Source organism: Panthera tigris, chromosome E2 (genome assembly GCF_018350195.1).
Source record: "Panthera tigris isolate Pti1 chromosome E2, P.tigris_Pti1_mat1.1, whole genome shotgun sequence".
Classification (NCBI taxonomy): domain Eukaryota; kingdom Metazoa; phylum Chordata; class Mammalia; order Carnivora; family Felidae; genus Panthera; species Panthera tigris.
In genome coordinates, this window is record NC_056674.1 from 31,084,741 (window position 1) to 31,105,258 (window position 20,518).

At 37.5% G+C, this 20,518-nt stretch overlaps 1 protein-coding gene across 12 annotated transcripts in view; it reads right to left on the bottom strand.

Annotated features, from left to right (window-relative positions):
- RPGRIP1L (RPGRIP1 like) overlaps positions 1-20,518 on the bottom strand; it is a 122,699-nt gene that overhangs the window by 75,757 nt on the left and 26,424 nt on the right. For all 12 annotated transcript variants that reach the window (XM_042968300.1, XM_042968301.1, XM_042968302.1 and 9 more), the window contains 7 exons: positions 20,005-20,078; positions 13,628-13,767; positions 8,645-8,751; positions 8,287-8,337; positions 7,425-7,604; positions 6,766-6,883; positions 1,967-2,419 (listed from right to left, as the gene is read on the bottom strand). In XM_042968300.1, the coding sequence (XP_042824234.1) occupies positions 1,967-2,419; positions 6,766-6,883; positions 7,425-7,604; positions 8,287-8,337; positions 8,645-8,751; positions 13,628-13,767; positions 20,005-20,078 (1,123 nt within the window). The remainder of the gene's footprint in view (positions 1-1,966; positions 2,420-6,765; positions 6,884-7,424; positions 7,605-8,286; positions 8,338-8,644; positions 8,752-13,627; positions 13,768-20,004; positions 20,079-20,518) is intronic.

Genomic DNA, 20,518 nt, shown 5'->3' on the forward strand with positions numbered 1-20,518 from the left:
TATACATTGAAAGTAATCATTTGTCAATGTTCTCATTACCTTCTTCTTCTTCTTCTTCTTTTTTTTAGAGAGAGAGAGAGAGAGAGAGTGTGCGAGTTGGGGGGAGAGGGCAGAGAGAATCTCAGGCAGGCTCCAAGCCCAGCTTGGAGCTCAATCCCACGACACTGGGATCATGACCTGAGCTGAAATCAAGAACCTGAAGCTCAACTAACTCAGCCAGGTTGTACCAAGGTGCCTCGCTCATTACCATCTGAATCCAAGCCACCATCATCTCTCCACAGATTAATGCAATAGCCTGATAATGGTCCTATTTTCTCTCTTGGCCCCTACAGACTCTTCTTCCTACGGCACCCAAGGCAGCTTTTCTAAAACCTACATGTGGGAGCACCTGGGTAGCTCAGTTAAGCATCCGACTCTTAACTGTGATCTCACGGTTCATGGGTTTGAGCCCCAGACCTGAAAGCATGGAACCTGCTTGGGATTCTCTCTCCCTCTCTTTCTGCCCCTCCCCTGCTCGCTCTCTCTCAGAAATAAATAAATAAACATTAAAAAAAATAAAATCTATGTGTGATCATGTCACTTCCCCCCTCAAAACTCTCCAATGACTTTCATCACCGAGAGATAAAAACTCCACGTTCCTCACCATGACCTACAAGACCTACAAGTTTTTACGGCATGACCTAGTCCTTCCATAGTTTTTCTCTTTTATTTAAGCTTATTTAGAGAGAGAATGAGCGAGAGAGCAAGGGAGGGGCAGAGAGAGAAGGGGGGAGAGAGGGAGGGGGGGGAGGGAGAGAGGGAGAGAGAGAGAGAGAGAGAGAGAGAGAGAGAGAGAGAGAGAGAGAATCCCAAGCAGGCTCTGCACTGTCACAGGGCTTGAACTGTGAGATTGCGACCTGAGCTGAAATCAAAAGTCGGATGCTTGACTGACTGAGCCACCCAGGTGCCCCTTGGTTTTCTGTTTTTCTTTTTATAGTGTATCTTCAAAAAAGTTTTTATTTAAATTCCAGTTAACATACAGTGTAATATTAGTTTCGGGTGTAGAATTTAGTGATTTAACACTTCCATACAACACCTGGTGCTCATCACAAGACGTGCCTCCGTCACACCCATCTCTTATTTAACCCCCCCCCCCCCCAAACCTCCCTGCTGGTAAACATCAGTTTGTTCTCTACAGTAAGGAGTTTCTTGGTTCGCCCCTCCTCCTTTTCCTTTTGCTCATTTGTTTTGTTTCTTAAATTCCACATAGGAGTGAAATCATATGCTATTTGCCTTCCTCTGACGGCCTTATTTTGCGTAGTCATCCTTCTGTTGTTTTAATCGCTTTCCTGCTTTAGCCGCTGGCCTTCTCGCTGCTCCTCCAATATGTCATGCTTGTCCCTCCACCTTGGTACTTGGTGTTTCCACTGCATGAAACATTCTTTCCCCGGATCCTGTCATGGATCTTCACTCAGGTCTCTACCAATGTCACTCATCAGGGATGCCTTTGTCTGAGCTCGCCATCTTCTCTCTCTCTATCCTGTTCATTTTTCTCCATCTGATGAGATATATATTTGTTTTATGGCCTGTCTTCCCCTCTAGAAGGTAGGCTACACGATGGCAGGGGCTCTGTCTTATTTAGTACCGACCCCTGTATTTCCAATGCCTGCTAACAGTGATAACAAATGATCTTACAGAATATTTGATGAACGTACTACAATTAACATTTGATCAAAAAAGGGTATCGATATGGTAAATAAATACATGTACTTAGAAGCTTTTAAAAAAGTAATAGCCATCGCACTGATATCCTCAATGACATTTAGGATAGTCCAGTCTATTCTGGGCAGCTCAGTTAGAGAACACTGTCCAACAGCCTCAAGGGATCTTGAATCCGTACGAGAAAAGATACTAATGTAGAGCATCATAGTAACCTATACACCAAATTAGTGACTCACACATCCCAAACTTATAAGATTGTACTTACCAACCAAACTTGCTGTGCAAAATATTCGACCACTTTTTTCTAGAATTTCATGGAATCTCAGCTGACAAGCTGCAAGTGTTTCGTAATCTGTGCTGTAAGCTTGGTGGACCTCAAGAGTGACAGTATTCTTCTGAACGTATTGTAAAAATAAGTCGTCAACATGAACAAGATACTGAGAAGTGAAGTTATATTCTGGGTGGAGGCCTTGCACTATGGGAGAGGTCTGTAGCTCAAAATCATAGAAAGCATAGGTACAGAAAGTGACAGGCTCTTTATCTCCAGACGCCTGGAAAACTTCAGAAGAAAAGGTTACTTTGTTGATATGGATTTCAAATAGGTTTTCGCCTCGTTCTAAGTGAATGGTTTCATCAAATTCATCAACAGAGTCATCTGGCATGATTTCTGGTTTAAATTTATACTGCTTGGTGCCATAGGCAATATCCTTTAATTGGGCTGCAAGAGAAGACACACAGTTTAGATATTTTTAAATATTGACATATGAAGATACAAACTGGCTTTTGAAGTGGTAGGAAGCCGAAGTGCTTTTGGTGAAGAGTCTCAATCTTAAATTCTGTGACCACACTGTTTTTCTGTGAGTAATACTGTATCATACAAAAATTCGTCCTTGGTTTTGACATCACTTATTAACAACAAAATTACAACTCAAGTTAGAATATAGCCTGTACCAGGGAAGAGGAAAAAGAAAAAAAGAAGAAAAGGCTTTTGAGAGTACAGCTGAGGTAAATATTTGGATTCTTCCTGTTCCTCTGCTTCTGCTTTATTACCTTCTCTCCTTTAAAGTCGATTTCTCTTTCTGCTGGCTCCTTCCCTTCAGCTTATTGAAATACATACTTTCCTACTTTTAGGGGTGATGGATAATGTTTATTGTCTTGATTATGGTGATGGTTTCACAGTGTATCCATGGGCCCAAAACTCACCAAACTGTATGCTTTGAATATGTGCAGTTTAAAGTATGTTAATTATACTTCTACAAAGCTGTTTTTTAAAACAGATATATCTCTTTTTTTTTAAAGTTTGTTTTGAGAGAGAGAGAGTGCATGTGCAAGCATGTGAGCGGGGGAGGGGCAGAGAGAGAGAGAGAGAGAGAGAGAGAGAGAGAGAGAGAGAGAGAATCCCAAGCAGGGCCACTCACTGTCAGCTCGGGGCCCCACGGTGGGGCTCAGAGTCATAAACTGTGAGATTGTGACCTGAGCTGAAATCGAAAGTCAGACGCTCAACCAGCTGAGCCACTCAGGAGCCACAGATGTATCTCTTTCTAGATACACATTTTATCCCCATGTTATATCCACATTTCTGGAAAGAATAATGTATACTGGAGTCTACAACTCCACATCTAACAGACACTCTTCTTCAACTTCTGGCGAATAGTATCTGCCTTACTTTTCTTAGGAAACTGCTCCAGAATAGGTCACCAGGAACGAATTAATTGCTAGATTGAATGGGCTTTGGTCCTTGTATTAGGTGGTTTCTTTCCTTCCTTGACACTGATGATCACTTTCTCTTTTTTGAACCTCTGTCCTACCTTGGTTTCCATGTCATTCATCATCAACCCGGCTTCTCCTTTTACCTCTCGTGTCATTCTTTTAGGGTTTCTTTCCTTTTCTCGTCATTTGCTGGGGTCCTGTTTTTATCCTCTCCTTAGATGACATATTCTCATGGGTAATCTCCCCCTTTTATGACTTCTGCTACTATAAATATGCTGAAGACTCTCCTCTTTCTATTAAAAAAAATTTTTTTAAGCGTTTATTTATTTTTGAGAGACAGAGAGAGACAGAGCAGGAGTGGGGGAGGGGCAGAGAAAGAGGGAAACACAGAATCTGAAGCAGGCTCCAGGCTCTGAGCTGTCAGCACAGAGCCCCATGGTGGGGCCGAACCCATGAACCCCGAGAGCATGACCTGAGCCGAAGTCAGACGCTTGACCGACAGAGCCACCCAGGCACCCTAAGCTTTCTATTTTTAATTCAGATTTATTTCCTGAATTCCAGACCCAGAGATCTGATGCCTTGCTGGGTCCTCTGTCTAGATATCCCCGTGGCACTTCAAACTCGATATCTCCAAAATAGCATGCATCTGACACCGAAGAGTAGACTCTTCCAGTTATTTCTGTACTTTGAATCTCAGGCGCTGATGTCAGCATCCATCCAGTTGCCCAAGCTTGATACCACGGGATCATTCCAGTTTCCTTTTCTCTTAATTCTCCCCACATCACTGGTATTCAACAGTGTTTCCTAAATCGTTACAAATTTGCCCCTGTTCGTTCTCTGTCCACTAATGCTACCTTTCTTACACTCCCAGTGTTTACCACCCAGATTATTATGGAACCCAAAGTGCTTCCTTCCTTCAGATCTTATTCACTCTTCCTAGTAACTACAGCATAATCTCCCAAATGCAGTTCTGGTGTATTACTGTCTACCTTAAACACTGCTTAGTGGTTTTCTAGGTAGGTAATTAAGGTTAAAATTCTTCAGGGGGGGCAAGGGCACCTGGGTGGCCCAGTCGGTTAAGGGTCCGACTTCGGCTCAGGTCATGAGCTCACGGTTTGTGGGTTCAAGCCTCGCGTCGGGCTCTGTGCTGACAGTGCAGAGCCGGCTTGGGATTCTCTCTCTCTCTCCCTCTCTCTCTGCGGCTCCATGACTTGTGCTTCCTCTCTCTCTCTCTCTCTCTCTCTCAAAATAAATAAATAAATAAATCATAAAAAAAAATTAAAAACAAAAACAAAACTCCTCAGGGTGGCAAGCAGGGCCTGGGTGACTTGGTTTTCTCCAGCCTTGCCGGGAGATCCTCCTCCCCTTATTAACCAGGAGCGGTGCCATTCACATTAAGGGCATTTTTACCTGCCTCCTCTACTTCCTGGAAGGCCCTTCTTGCTTTTACTTAGCGGTGAATTCTCTAGCCTTCGGAGACTCCAAACCTACTGCGTGGCAGTCTTCCCGGAGTCTTCAGGTGTAAGTAGGCATCTCTCCTCAACGTTTCCTCCGCATCTTTCGCGTTTCCTGGCTTCCCACTCTTCCCGGTAAGGGATACTCTATTCACTTGCTCCATCTTCTGAGTTCGCGGAGGGTGGGACCCGAGCTTTCTTTCCTATTTGGCTTCTCACTGACCGGCACTTTGCTTAGCATGCAGGAAGAGCTTGAGCAGGTTTATGGGATGAATCAGTGAATATTGGGGACTGATAATATATATTGGTGAAGATTTAGTGAGACCAAAAGGAATGAAAATCCCAAGCTACGTGACCTCCGTGTGATTCAGGAGAATTCTATTAAGCAAATTTTTATTGAGTATTACTTGAAATAAAAGGTACATACTGCTCTTTGACTGCCGGAAAACCCTGTTCAGGCGGATCGAACCCTTCTGCTTAGAGCAGTGGTTCTCAAAGTGTGGTCTGGGAATGCTGAGGGTCCCTGAAACGGATTTTGGAGGTCTGTGAGGTCAAAACTATGTTTAAAACAACCCTGACATGTCATTTGCCTTTTTCATTCTTATTCTCTCACAAGTGTACAATGGAGTCTCCCAAACTCTACATGATGTGTGATATCATAACAGATTGAACGCAGAAGCAGGTTGAAAAACCCAGCTGTTTTCTATTAAGGTATACACCAAAAAGTTTGTAAAAATGTCAAACAATTAAAAAAAAAAAAAGGAAAACAATTTAAAACAGTGTAACTTTTCTTACTATTTTTTTTTTTTTTTTGGTATGGAAAATACAGCTTTTTAAAAATAAATACCGTAATTTATGTTAACATGTAACGGATTTACCACTGTTATTTTAGCATGACATAAAATAAATATTTTCCAAATTTCTCACTTTTAATTCTTACTAGAAGTATAGTAAGTATGACCCATAGAAGCAAGAGGCCCTTGGGATCCTCAGTGATTTTTCAGAGTGTAGAATTACTGCTGGCCTAGATCCACACATTAAACATTGTACGGCAGGGGACATGAAAGAGAGACAGAGTACTTGGCATGGAAGAACGTATCCTGCCATCACAGGGAACATGCGAAACTCCAACACTAAAGAACACTTCCATAATACAGCCCCCAAACACACTTTCCGAGTACATAAGAGGAAGGATGGGGAGTACCGAGGCAGTGTTTTTCAAAGTGTGGCCTTGCACCTGCGTCTGAGTCGCTTGGATTTCTAAATATAGCAGCATCACGGGCCTCTGGATCTCCAGGGATAGGGCCCAGGAAGCTACATTTGAAACAAGTTTCCCACATGATTTTCATACTTGCCTAAGTCTGGAAACCACTGTAAGGGCATTTCAAGTAGAGGCATGAATGGTTAGGAGTGATGAGAGCCAGCTTCCTGGCAGAGGCGTGCATTGCATTTGGTTAGATTTCGAAGCAGGGTAAAAAGGGCGTACGTTGGCTATAAAGGAGGTTTAGGCGGAACAAAGATCCAGTGGCAGGACCGAGAAAGGTGAATCTGACAAAGAGCAAGCAGACTTGTCTGGCTGCGAGGCATCGCTTGCTGAGAAGAGAAACTCGAAATGAGGTGGTAAAGTTAGTTCTGCCGTGCTCCATGAACTACTTTGAAATCTTGCAACAATCTTGCAAGCCTGCAACACTGGATCCAAAAAGCAGTAGAAAGTTACTAAAAATTCTTGAGTGGAAAAGAATCAGATAAAAACAACCTTTCTGGTAAATTCTCCTTACAGCTATGAATTGGAAAAAAAAAATAGAGCAAAGAGAAATCGTGAGTGTAGATTTGGACGACATTTTCAACTGTCGTAAACTCTACTCGTCTAGTTACTGTAGACGAATTGTGGGCATCGTACCTTCTAGTTTCTGAATGCGTGCAGCTCTGATATCGAGAAGATGAACATACTGTTCCACTTTGAGTTCATAATCTTGCTGCAAATTTTCCATCTTCTGGGTCACCGCTTCAACCTCCATCTAAAAAAGAGGAGATAACAAGTCTCAATACTTAGGATTAGTTCCATTTTCATTTTTTAAAGCGACCATGACAAGCATTTTCTTAGATCTTGGAGATACCAGGAGCTGTAAACCATGGTTTTCTGAAACAGCTCACGGTTTAGAAAATTATGCTTGGCAATGTTCATAAATCAGAAGTAAAATTAACAAAACCCGAGATCCCTTCCCATGGAGGTGATTTTCCCGTTTGTTACAGGCTACAATCACACGTGGTTGTGGCAGGACTTCACGATAACTATAACCCATTTGCAGAATGTGCTAATATGAGCAAAGGTGAATTCATTGCTGGTGTTTGGTCTCTAAAACCAGGGACTTAAAAAAAACATAGTTTGTTTTTCAACTACTGACTCTGAGTACCTAGTTACGAGGCCACATTCCAGGCATGTGGTAATAAATGATAAGAGATTATAACAGATGATAATACATAACACTGCTTAGAGAAGTAAATCATCAGTTGATCATTAAGGAAAATCTATTTTCCCGAGTTAGTGTTGCACCTTACCTGATAATCTTTATTAATTTTATGTTGCATAATTAGCATGTTTCGTGTCTTTTCAAGCTCTTGCACCGTTTCTGCATGAGTTGCTTGTAGCTCTCTCATGGAGCGTTCTAGATCTTTGTTAATTTTATTGTCTACTTTCTCTAAAAAGGAAAGGTCTCCATTTTTTTGTGACTTTTGAGCCTAAAATAAAAACATGTTTTCTTACTGAAATAAGAGTTTCTAAAATATAATCATGTGAATTAATATAGATATGGCAAGGAAAAATCATTAATTGAAAGCAGATATAGTTCCATTTTCCATCAGGAATAAAACAATCCTGATACAGAAAATATATTTAGATAGACATTTGGAACAATTACAGAGAATTCAAAAAACAGTTTATTACTTCATGACATGAAGAAGAATCATGTACATTTATTTCTATTTCTTCAATTGATTAAATGCTACACAGTGTTGATCTAAAGGGAAAGAAATGTATTTTCTCGTGTCTTCTTATAAATAACAGAATATCCTAGAACTGAAAAAATATCTTCTGGTAACATTTATAATTCAATATTTTACTTAAGATAATAGGGTGTACCAAGGTCTCTTAGGACAAAATTGTTGATTAGTTTTATAGTGAGGTGTGTAAAAGTGAAATATTTGTACAGTTGGAGAAAGTGCTTTAAATAAGAGTTTTTGAGGTCTATTTTAATGTAATTTTGATGTCATTATGAAATATGTATATGCTGTAAGTAAATGTCACCTGACCACTTTCCTGAATAATTTATTCTCCAAGTATAAGGGTTACAGACAAGGGTCATCATTATGCTGAAACAGTTATATGTAGACATGAAATTCATGGTGAAGTTCAGAAAGTTACCTTTATAAGCAGGAGAGCTTCACTCAATTCATCAGCATTAATATCACTGTCCTGCAAAAGACAGAGTGAGTAAAAGCTCACAATGAGATATTAATGGAAAGTACAAGAGACATTCCAACTATGCAGATTATCCTCACGGAACATAAGCTGCCTGATAGCATGAATTAATAAACTAAGTAAAAGAGACATTCCGACTATTCAGAATCTCCTTCTGAAATGCAAGCTGCGTAATAACCATGAATTAATAAACCAAGTCATATATTTGTCTTCTTTTGCTTTGTAGTACAGTGTTTCCTCTGTGTATAAAATATTTAGATACAGATTTGGAGTTTATCTCCCAAATAAGAAAATAGTTCACCTGGTTGTAAAACTTCATGCGGTTTTTAAGTTCGTCAAGTTGTTGCTTTTGTTCCAGATACTGTAACTGTAGTTCTCTATTTTCTTGGATGAGTTTCTCATTTTGGTCTTAAAAATAAAGTCCATGCCATTAGAAAGGTAAGAGAGCATGAGGTAAGAACACATTTAAAATTAATTTAATTCCCGATACACACCAAGCTGGATCTAGCAGTGCTCTGGTCAGAGAGGAAATTATGCTAGCACCTAGACAAAGGCAGCAGGAGAATGAGGAACAAATGAACACGATCATGTGTCTACCATATGATCCAGTTTCTTATCAAAAACTGAAGACTGAAGTTCATAGTATTAATATAAGGAAATTGGGGCCTCTGGGACTTCAAAGGAACATTCTATCTAAAATACCTAAGAAAATATGTTTCTAAATCTATGATTTTTACTTACTTATTAAGGGTCCTGAAAGGCATGCAAAAAAAAAAAAAAAAAAAAAGTGGTTTTTTTTTTTTTTTTTTTGTCTTTTAGTGTTTTAATTGACTTCCTTGAGTTTTCTTTTTCCAATTTAGCATTAAGTCTTTTTAGTAAAACAACATAATTTCTTTGGTGATAACTAAATCTGTAATTCTAATCAACCACACTTTGAACAAATCTGCTAAGATAGGTGAGGAATGGATTCTTAGCCAGGGCATGGTAGCATCAGTAATAATTCATGTGTGTTCTTTATTCATTGAGTTCATGCTGTTAATTAGTAAGACATGGACTCAGAGCTCTCATTAAGGAATAGAGATAGGTTACATTCACCTAGGTTCTCATTTGCCTTGACCCACAATCAGGAGCACAGAGCAGAGCTACAGAAAATAGTAATAAATCCATGAAGAGACGAATTTTTTACTCCCTGCATTCAATATACGCTTAACTTAAAAAAAAAAAAAAAAAAAGCAAGCTAACAAATGTATTCTTTAGTCTCATGTTCTTAAGCGTACTCTTCAACAGAGTTCATTGTCGGGGTCAGGTGTCCTCCTTTTTGGCTCCCCGTTCACTAACTCTAAACCATGTCATCCAAAGTGTCTCCACTAATTTCATCCTAGTTTCAAAGATTTGTGTTTATCAAAAGTCTTCAAGTTGTACATTTTTGTTTCCTTTTCTTAAAAAAAGCAAGTCAACACATTTGCCAAGAATTCTTTGCATGAATACATTTGCACGCTGAATGCATGTTATACAAAAATACATTTCTGACTTTTATAATGCTTTTGTGTTCCCAAGATTTAACTTGGGATATATATACTACATGTAAGTAAAAATAGTAAATTACATAATTAAGAAGAAATGGACTGAATTTGGATATTTTTAATGTCACATATTTCCTGGAAAACTAAAAAGTAAAAAAAAAAAAAAGTGACTCTAGAGTATGCAGAGACATTTTAATATCAAATATATAAACATTTTTATCTTATCGATGAAAAGTTAAAAGGTTATCCTTTTGCTAATATTTAGTGACCTAAATAAGAGTTCACAAGTGTGAACAGTACTTGGAAATTTTGAAGGTAAAGGTCAACTATTTGTCTTTCAACTCAAAATTAGGATTAATGGTAAATATGAATTGTTAGAGGAGATAAACAACTTTTTCAGTTACAGAGTACGGTAAGAATGCAGAACACTTTATTTTCTGTTGATTAGGTTAAAAAATCTAGATAGAAATGGTTAGGTAACAGAAAAAAGGTAAATATAGCAAGAAAAATATAAAACTAAAGGTAGTTTCCTTCTTGGCCTGCAAACGGGTTAGGGGTTCTGATGACGAGGTAAAGTGTAAAGGACAGGACTATTGCCCCTTCCCCCAGATAGAGCGTTTTCTGATTACTATTTTCATGCTCTTGTTTCTCTCTTCTTTCAATATTTCAGAGCAGGGTTCTGAGAATGAAATGCTAGTAGGTATACATGAACTTATTCAAATGTTTCTTCCTTTGCTGATTTCTGTGTCAACAATGTCCCCGTTTCATGGATATTTTTAAAACTAGGGTGTTAGTAGTGGGAAAATAGCTTATTAGTGGGGGAAGACATTACTGAATATGAGTAACTTTCTCTCTACTAGATTTTATGTAGAATTATCCACGGTATTTTTCCTTTCTCAAACTGTTTATTGGGGATACGACTCCTGGGTCTTTAAGAAGCCCGGAGACGCTGTAGTTCAAACAAGAGATAGCCTTGCTGGATTATAATAAGAAAAATCAAAGCATCCTGTACAAGATGAAAAATAACCTCCTTACCTTATGATTTGACAAAAAGCAGGTTAAGCTAAACAGCATTTTATTCAAATGGGATAACATTTCACTCTTTTAAAATTATGTTCTTCAAGCACACCATTAATAAGCAGAGTGCGGAGAACAATCCAACTAAACAATTTTCAGAGCTCCTTTGTGCTAATATCTTCAGCTGTGATCAATATAACCATATGCATTATGCTGAATTATGCATTTCAGCTAAAGATAGAAAGGAACTTTCAAAAGCAGGGCCCTTAAACACATGCAGTTAATTTAAGCATTAACCAAATGCAAACTGCATTTACATATTCTTCCCCCACATATTCACACAATCTGAAACTAATTTGTACCTTGAATAAAGAGGTGAGTATTCTCTAAAAATAATTTGCCAGTTAGATGAATGAGTCTAAGAAGCCAGGGAAACATCTTCTGGCAAAGAACACTCGACAAATGAAAAGGTAAATGTGTGAAGAGACTTCAAAGTGGAATGAAACAATTTCAAAATCTGTAAGACAAAAAGGAACTTTCTACATATTGAAAGATTTCCTTATAAAGAGATTTTCAATTTTTTTTTGTTTGTTTAGTACTTCCCAGAAAAAAAATGGTTCAAGGCTGTAATATTTTTCTTATAATCCACTGTAACATATTCATCAAACGATCCCAGACTTCAGTCATTAGACTTATAAACTTTGGGTATTCAAGCAAAATAACTAAAATAACAGTTGACTTAAAAATAAAGATTCAGTACTAGCAATTCTTCTTAAGAAAACAACTGAATAAATGTGTAAAGATTTGTGTAGAAAGATGTTTATGATACTTAACAAAACTGAAACTCTTTAAAAATTCATCAGTAGAAGATTGTTAAGCAATTTTTTGTACATCCTCACATGGAAAACCAGGACAGACATTATAAGTGATGATGATGTGGGTTTACACTTATACTCAAGGAACGATTTCATAACATAGTAAAGACAAAAAGCACATTATAAAAACTGTACCTGTGCACATACAAACAACTCTGGAAGGACAAACATAAACATATTAATAGTGATTATCTTGTGGGGTGTGGGAGTGAGTGACTTCTAGAAATTTTTTTGTTCACTGGATTTTTTTAATGGTATACGTGAATTATTTTTAATCTTTCAAAAAATCCAAGAAGACACAAAAGCTAGTGAAAAAAATAAGAATGGATTCGGTGGATTAAAATAACTTTGCAACTGTAATTTTAATAATTTAAAAGAATCTTTGGAAATCACTAAACAACAACAGATAGGTCTTAAAAAAAGACCACCAAGATTCTATTCCCTTAAGAGTTTCTTTCCAGAGACCAATGCAGATGTTTAGAGATAAGAGTTTTGAAATTCTTGATATTTAGGGAAATACAGAAAGCACAGAAATAAGACAGGTTGTTTTCATTTCTCTTCTTTTCAGAGCAGTTTATATCTGTTTTTGGAAAAAAGCGGGGAATATAGAGTGCTTCTCCTTCCTTCAGTCAACAAGAATTTACTGAGCAACTATTAAACAAAAGTACTCGGTTAAGTACCACATTAAAATCAGGAACGATACATCTTTGACATCAAAACTTTTAAATACCTGCCCGGTCACCAATCATGTCACCATTTCATTCTCCTCACAATATTCTTGAGAAAAATTCACAAATAATTTTTCATGAGATTTAACCATTTGGCATATAAATACTGCACATATGTTTCATTGAAATTAAGACTACATCTATTGTAAGAAATGTTCTGATTACAGTCTTCCTAGAGTGTTGGAAAAAGTCAGACCATAATTTTAAAATGTTATCATTTATAAGATGCATCCCAATTTCAGAGATGTCAAAATGGGAAAAAAACTCTCTCTTATAGTTAATAAAATATGGCATTGTGAGCTAAATCAATAAATAGAGTACTGACTACATTTGTAATTTGTTTGTTTTTGGTTTGTTTTTTTTTTTAACGGAGCCTGCATTAAACTTTGAAACGCTTGCATGCAACAGAATTACAAATGTTCAAAAGAAGCAACCTTATTATCACATCACTTGGTTTGCGTAGTGGATGAACAACAGATACAACATTTGAAGCAAATAATTCAATTCCCCTGTTGTGCACTTGGGTGTATAATCTAGTAAATCAGACATCTACTTTAATTATGATTATTTTATTTCCCTGAGATGAGAGGGGTGAGGTCTGTGACATGAAACTTATTAATGATCATTATTTTAGCAGGGACATCTTGGCAAGTCTTCCTGGTATTTAAGTTCACTGTCACAGAGTAGATTTAGATATCTCATTATCACAGAGATCGTCCCTGTTTGACCTATCAAAACCAGTAAGCAACTATTTCTCTACTCTGTCATCTTACACTGCTTTGTTTTTGTTCCCACTGCCCTTGCCACCACCTGACATGTGGCATGCTTGTTTAATTACTGTCAGTTTCTCTCTGTAGAATTTATGTTGCGTGAGGGCAAGGCCTTGGCTTTGCTCATTGCTGTATCCCCAGAACTTAGAACGGTGCCTGGCTCAAGAAATGCTTGTTGACTGCTGAACACAAGAAGGCTCAACAAAAAAATTAAAAGACCACCTAAATGACAGTATCTCTGACCAAAAAAAAAAAAAAAAAAAATTCCTTGGGCTTCTACGCGAGGCTGAGTAAACGGAAATTTCAAGTGACCGCGAAACGCATGGAAGTGGATGGCTGTTGAGACAAGTCAGTAGTGGTTTTGTATGTACCTCTTTCGGTTTTGACTCTGTCAAGGATTTCAGTTTTGTCTGCTAGGTCAGACTTTAAGGCAGTCTCGAGTTGAGCGATCTGCACTTTGAGCTGCTGTTCCTTTAGCTTCCATTGCTCTTCGTGGGCAGCACTGAAGGCACTGCAAAACACACATGACACGCAGAGGAGAGCCTGGAGATCGGCCTCGACCGAGAACGCGAAAGAGAAAAGCTTTTAGTGGCACAGAGACCACTGTCATCATGTCTTAGGAATTAAGTAAACATATGCTGGTCTGCTGCTGTTGAAACCAAGGCGCCTCTCTCAGGCTGCGGTTAGGAAACATGAAAGGCTTTGTGGGATGAGCAAAGGAACTGGCCTTAATTTAGAGCTCTCCAGTCAGAAAAGTTGGCAGCGTGCAGCTTTTGTGGGACTAGTAAAGGAATTCAGATACTGTACATACTCCAGAGGAATCCGCAGTTCCAAACCTCAGCCATCAGCCTCGGATAAAACTATTCTCTCCCACATACAAACCCTCTTAAAACCGAGAAAAAGGGGCTCGCCACCTGATCTCTACTTCTAGAATCTCAAACTTTTACAGAGTCCGTGCTAATACCATATTCACGAAATTTCAGCCATGAAATGATAACACGCCGAAATACAAGACGGCAACTCTGCTATTATGAGGTAGTGATAATGGAGTTTTTGTCCTAAAAAACTAAACCGCATTAACAGGCTAAGAACAAAGTTTTACTTGTAATGTGATTGGGATGAAAACCTGGTAAGAACACCCTGGTAAGAATGATGAAGATTTTAAACCAGTGTTAAAATCCACTCATGATTAAATCCCAACATTCATTTATGCCAGTGGTTTCCAAATGCTGATAAACTAAACACTGGTGCTGGACCAGCTATACTAAGCACTTGGGGAGATTTAAAAATGAAGATCTTGGGGCCCAGGAATCCAGAGTTTTATAAAGCTTCTGCAGGTGATAGCCAGGTTTTGGAAAAACTGATCTTGATCTGTATTTCAGCAGAAAACTATTATCTGTGAAGCTTGATATGACTGAATAATTATCAGCAGCTTTGACCCTTCTCCTTATTTTAAACCCAGTAAATGAAACAAAAATTTATAAAATCTGGTTTTGTACTGATGATGAAGCAAATGGAAGAAAAACTTATTATTGAAAATTGCCCTTAATGCTGCTCCCAGCTAGTCTTGAGGTTTTATTCCAAAAGAGATACTTTTCTGGGAGGCATAGCTTTCAAAGGAACAGAATTATGTATCTATTTTACATTTTGAATGCTTTTATTGCATTTAAAATAATATGAACTTAAAAATAAATGAAATTCTAGAAGTTTCTCTAAATATGACATCTGTTTCTTCTATCAATGTTCTCATTTCACATATGGAACCTTAAAAAATGCATGAACCTATATACCAATATTTTAAGTTAATTTGATCAAAGGTACAATTACCTAGACTTAAATGAAATCCAAAGAAAATATGCACTTTAAATATTAAAGAATATTCCTTTACATTTTCATTTTTTAAAATAAAGACAAAATATAATTTCTGTGTCTAGTCAAATTATATAAACCAAACACACACATATGTATGTATGTGGGTATATGGGTGTGTGTGTATGTGTGTGTGTGTGTGGGGGGGGGGGGGGTGCGCGCGCGCGTGTGTCTTGTATTATTAAAAACATGTACTACCCGGAAAAAAAAATTAGCATGATGAAATAGGCACAATTATACATTATATCAGACGCCAAAAATTAGAAACAGTAGTGTTCCAATAGCATTAGTACCAGCAAAAAGATCACCAACAGTTAATCTGGCAGAAACATCAGAAGCTGTATGTGTTTAAATTAAGAACAATTTAGCAGCCTGGTTTTTCCAAACCCACAAAATACTAGTGTAAATCAGCATAAGTCAATCTGAATTTAGTCCACTGCTATCTTCCCTCTAAATTTAGGATTACATTCCACTGGAGTTTCATGAGGAATTCCTTTTGAATTTACTGTATTCCTCTATGCTTGGAGCCATCTGTGTAACTATAAATGGTGAACCACATCTGGCTCCATTTTCTTTGTAAAGGCTGTGTACATGATTAAATCTGCATATGAGAACAGTCTTTGAGAACCTTTTATTCATGAAAATGTTTTTGTATATTGCCTACAGTGACAACTGGGGGTGGGGTGGGGGGGGGATATCATAGTTGGTCTGTGTGCACATTTCGTTTGTTACATTATGTTGCTGAAGTGAGAAAATGTCCATCCACAGCTGAATGTCCATTGGTGCCTGTGCTCACTGGCACGTCCACTGGCGGTCATGGGTCAGCTTACACACTCTTGATCAACAACATGATCAGACTGAAATAAGAGCTAAAGAATTCATCTCCACCCTAAGGCTTTTTTCTTGCAGAAGAAATTCTATTTATTCCCATGTTTAAGGGCACCCTAATGTGAAAGAGAGGGAAGAATAAGCTCTAAATCATCCATTAAGAAATCCACAGATACTTTAGTTAGGACCTAATGGAAATTAAACACATATTTGCATAGGGATAATTCACTTACTGAAAGAAAATAATGCCCCGAATGTACTCAGTTTGATTTCTGAGAAGCACAAAGTGCTCATATTTGATCATATGGGCTTTCATGATTCCTAGAAGACTGCAGGGGACAGGTGCTCACTTTACAGAAAGGGAGCCCAGAAAATCTATGGAGTCAGCAGGGCTCCATTGAATTTTGGATATTAGATGGCTACTAATTACATTGTAAAAACCTGATTTACCCAATTCTCAAAAATGGTTAATACCATCTTCAAAAACTAGACCAAGTCTTTTTTTTCTTAAAATAGGTATTAGTGTCTCTCAGGGAGTTAATGCCTTAAAACCACCTCTAACAGATTCTCTGGATCCTGTCCCAAATTGACTAAATCTGAATTGGATGGTGATGGCTCGAGGCTGGGGGAGGGAAGTTCCAAAGGGGTGGTAAAAGCTACATTTTGCTGTTTTCCAGGTTATTCATACATAGATACTACAGCTGAAGGACTATTGTCTTCATGAGTGCTACCACCCTAAAACTATACTAACTTCAAAGATGGGCACAGCTTTGCAATATCGTAGCATAGTTTCTCTCTGACCACATAGATTTAATTGCAAAAAAGTTTATTCTGAATTTTCAAATGGAGTATTTCTTAAATAAGGTTATACTTACTTCTTGGCATTGTATCAAAAATGTTTTCTCATATTAAAAGGAGCTCATTCCAAATACTAACATGAGGGTTTTATCTTACCAGATGATTCTCTAATATGTCATATGTCAAGTAATAAACACATTCAAAATTTCATTTGGGAAAGGAAGATGAGAATGTAATCTGCAAATCATATTTTTCTCCTGAAAACTAGCCAGTTTTGAATAACAAACAAATGCTCTCCTTTTAAAAACACGCTATCACTATGACTAACCAAACGGAGTAAATTTTATTTAGTTTTTGATGAGCACTAGTTGTTGGCAATGATGGTAACAGTGCCATGGAATACAAGAGCTTTAAAGAATTTTAAAGATGACAATGATTTTTGTAGAAGTTTCTCCAACTGTTTCTGAAAGCATATTATATTTTAAAAATTTGTATTAGAGAATTTTACAGTTCTGTTTGCTATCATGTGTGCTTGCTGGGTTTTGTGCTTAAGTGACATTAATTTTTTTTTGGACACAAAATGTTTTGACACTCATTACACACATTTACTTCCATATACCTCACACAAAATTCAAGTGTAAGCAGCATAATGAAGTCTGTTTTTAATGTGACAGGAAAAAATGTAGCTCAAGCATAAAACATTAAAAAAAAAAAACCCTTCAAAGTCAGATTTACCCTCTCAGATCATCTTCTAATATGGAAAGATAAAGTTTCACGGTGAGAAAGTAAATATGAGAAAAACATGTTCCTCTCAAAATTCCAGTTATGCATTATTCCCAGCTAAGTTTAATGTTTTTTATTCCCAGAAGGTATGTTCAGTAAATCCTCAAATAGGGAAGTAGGAAAAGTATAAGTAACGGCCAAATGGCACTTATTTTCTTGTATTAAGACCATGTTAAATTATTTGAAATTACAAGATGTTGAAGATAAATATAAATCAATAAAAATTTCTGGACGTATGGTAGTTCTATTATTCCATGAATGTTTCCCTTCCACAGAACCAGTTTTCCAATGCAATTAAAATTAGAGAGATAGTGAAGCACAGGGGGAAAACAAATCAAGTTTTAGAGTCAAAAGAATTGGGTTTGGGTCCTTTACTGGAGTCTCAGCAATGCTGTGTGACTCCGTACAAGTCTCTTAATGTTTCTTGAGTCTCGATTCCCTCATCTCTAAAATATGGGGATAACATTATTTTCTCTGCCCTACAATGCAGTGGTTGTGTGATCTATATACTGAAATTTGGAAATTTCAAACACGTAACTACCAAATCCTTAGATATATATCAATATAAACCTTGTATTGTTCTATAGAAGTGAGAATATAGGGGCACCTGGGTGGCTCAGTCGGTTAAGTGTTGGACTCTTGATTTCAACTCAAGTCATGGTCTCGTGGTTCTTGGGTTTGAGCCCCACATCTGGCTCTGCACTGATAGCATGGAGTCTACTTGGGATTCTCTTTCTCCCTCTCTCTCTGTCTCTCTTCCTCCCCTCTTCCTCTCTCTCAAAATAAGTAAACAAACTTAAAAACAAAAAGGAGGTATAATAAATGCTTTAGGTAAAATTAATCAGGGTTGATGAGAGAGGGGCCAGAACAAAGCCATAGGGCCAAATGATTTGGAAGGGGTCCAAGGCAGAACCACATAAAGGTTTTTAACCAGTCTATCCTTGCTAGAGAGCCCCAGATATTATTTTAACTGATGTCTGAATCTGTTATTGATAACGGTTTTTTATTTTTTTATTTTTTAATGTTTGTTTATTTATTTATTTATTTTAACGTTTATTTATTTTTGAGACAGAGAGAGACAAAGCATGAACAGGGGAGGGTCAGAGAGAGGGAGATACAGAATCTGAAACAGGTTCCAGGCTCTGAGCTGTCAGCACAGAGCCCGACGTGGGGCTCGAACTCACGGGCCACGAGATCATGACCTGAGCCAAAGTCGGCCGCTTAACCGACTGAGCCACCCAGGCGCCCCAATGTTTGTTTATTTTTGAGAGTGAGACAGAGTGTGAGTGGGGGAGGTGCAGAGAGAGAGGGAGACAGAATCTGAAGCAGGCTCCAGGCTCTGAGCTGTCAGCACAGAGCCCTCCATGGGGCTCGAACTCATGACCTGTGAGATCATGACCTGAGCCGAAGTCAGATGCTTAACTAACTGAGCCACCCGGGTGCCCCTGCTATCAATAATTCTTAACATCATGAGCCACTTCGTGTAAGGACCATCAACACTAGTAGGGAAACAACATAGATGATCCGTGCCACTGGAATGATGCCTAGCATTAATCTGTGTATCTTTTCAAAGTAAAAACAAATAACAGCCTATCTCTATACTCTTTAGGTATTTGTTTACCTTATAAAATGTAAATTGAGTTTACAAAACATAAAAAAAAAAAAAAACCACAGTGTTAAAAAGTGTGTCGGTACATCAGATGGCTATTTTGTGACGTTTCAGAATATTATCAATAGAAGCAACCTTTGAATATCTGCTCTAACATACATCTTCCAGTATGTATACTAAATTTACTTTCATGTAAGCCTGTATTTACCCTTTATCAGTTATCACATACTGAAAAGACTTAAAAATACACATACATACATAGACACGCACACAGATAGATATCTGTACCACTTAACTAAACTTAGCTGTGGTACAGAATTTTGTTTCTAAAATTATCAGAAGGGATTCATTTTTAAAATACCATAATTATGAAGCAGATTAAAAGACAAAATTGAAGTAGCTCTTAAAAATTTATCTTGAGGGGCACCTGGTTGGCTTAGTCGGTAGAGCATGTGACTCTTGATCCCAGGGTTGTGAGTTTGATCCCCACGCTGAGTGTAGAGGTTATTTAAATAAATAAACTTAACATGGGCATTTACAATACCCACATTTCCAGGTTGCTCTGAGAAACTTTTAATATGAAGAATATTTAGCAAAGTGCCTGCTCACTTACGGTTTACGCTCAATAAATGATACAAACTGATAACGGTTTTCTAGTCGTAGATTACTGCTCAGGTTAAAGAGCTTATTACAAACGCTCCCCAAAAGCTTATTTTTCTATTTTTCTTTTATGATACATATATATTTTTCACAATCACCCATTGCTAATTCTTTAATCAATATTAGATATTCTGACATCTACTGCTTTGATATAAAACATCTTAAAGAAGAGAACAAGAGAACACATGTATCATGATTTACCTGTTATAAAGTTTATCACAGTTCTCCTTTAAAAGTTCCCGTTCCTTTTCTAAGTCATTAATTCTATCCTGCAACTAAAATGAAAAGAAAATGACACATTAGGTGATTATCATATCAAAACTACATGGGGATAAAATAACATGAGAGGAGGCTAACATGTTTTAGTCTTGATTTTTAAATTGCAGCTGCTAACTACTCAACTAATATTGTCTGCATTTAATTTAGCACTGATTTTTTCTAAGTTGTTAAGTAAACACGAAATTAATATTTGTTTTAATTTAGTAGAAACGTATGCACTGCTTTATGCTGACATGTGCCAAAACTCAATAAAGAATGTGTTAAAAGTTTGCTATGAAGTCTGGGAAACATATTTTTTTACTTCCCTCCCCAATGAATTCCATCATTGTATTAATTTTGTGTTAATTTCTAATTGGCCCATTAAAAATAAAAGGATTAATCTTTCTTTTGGTTTGTGGTTCAAATAAATTGCGTTAAGCACAATTTACTCTGAAGA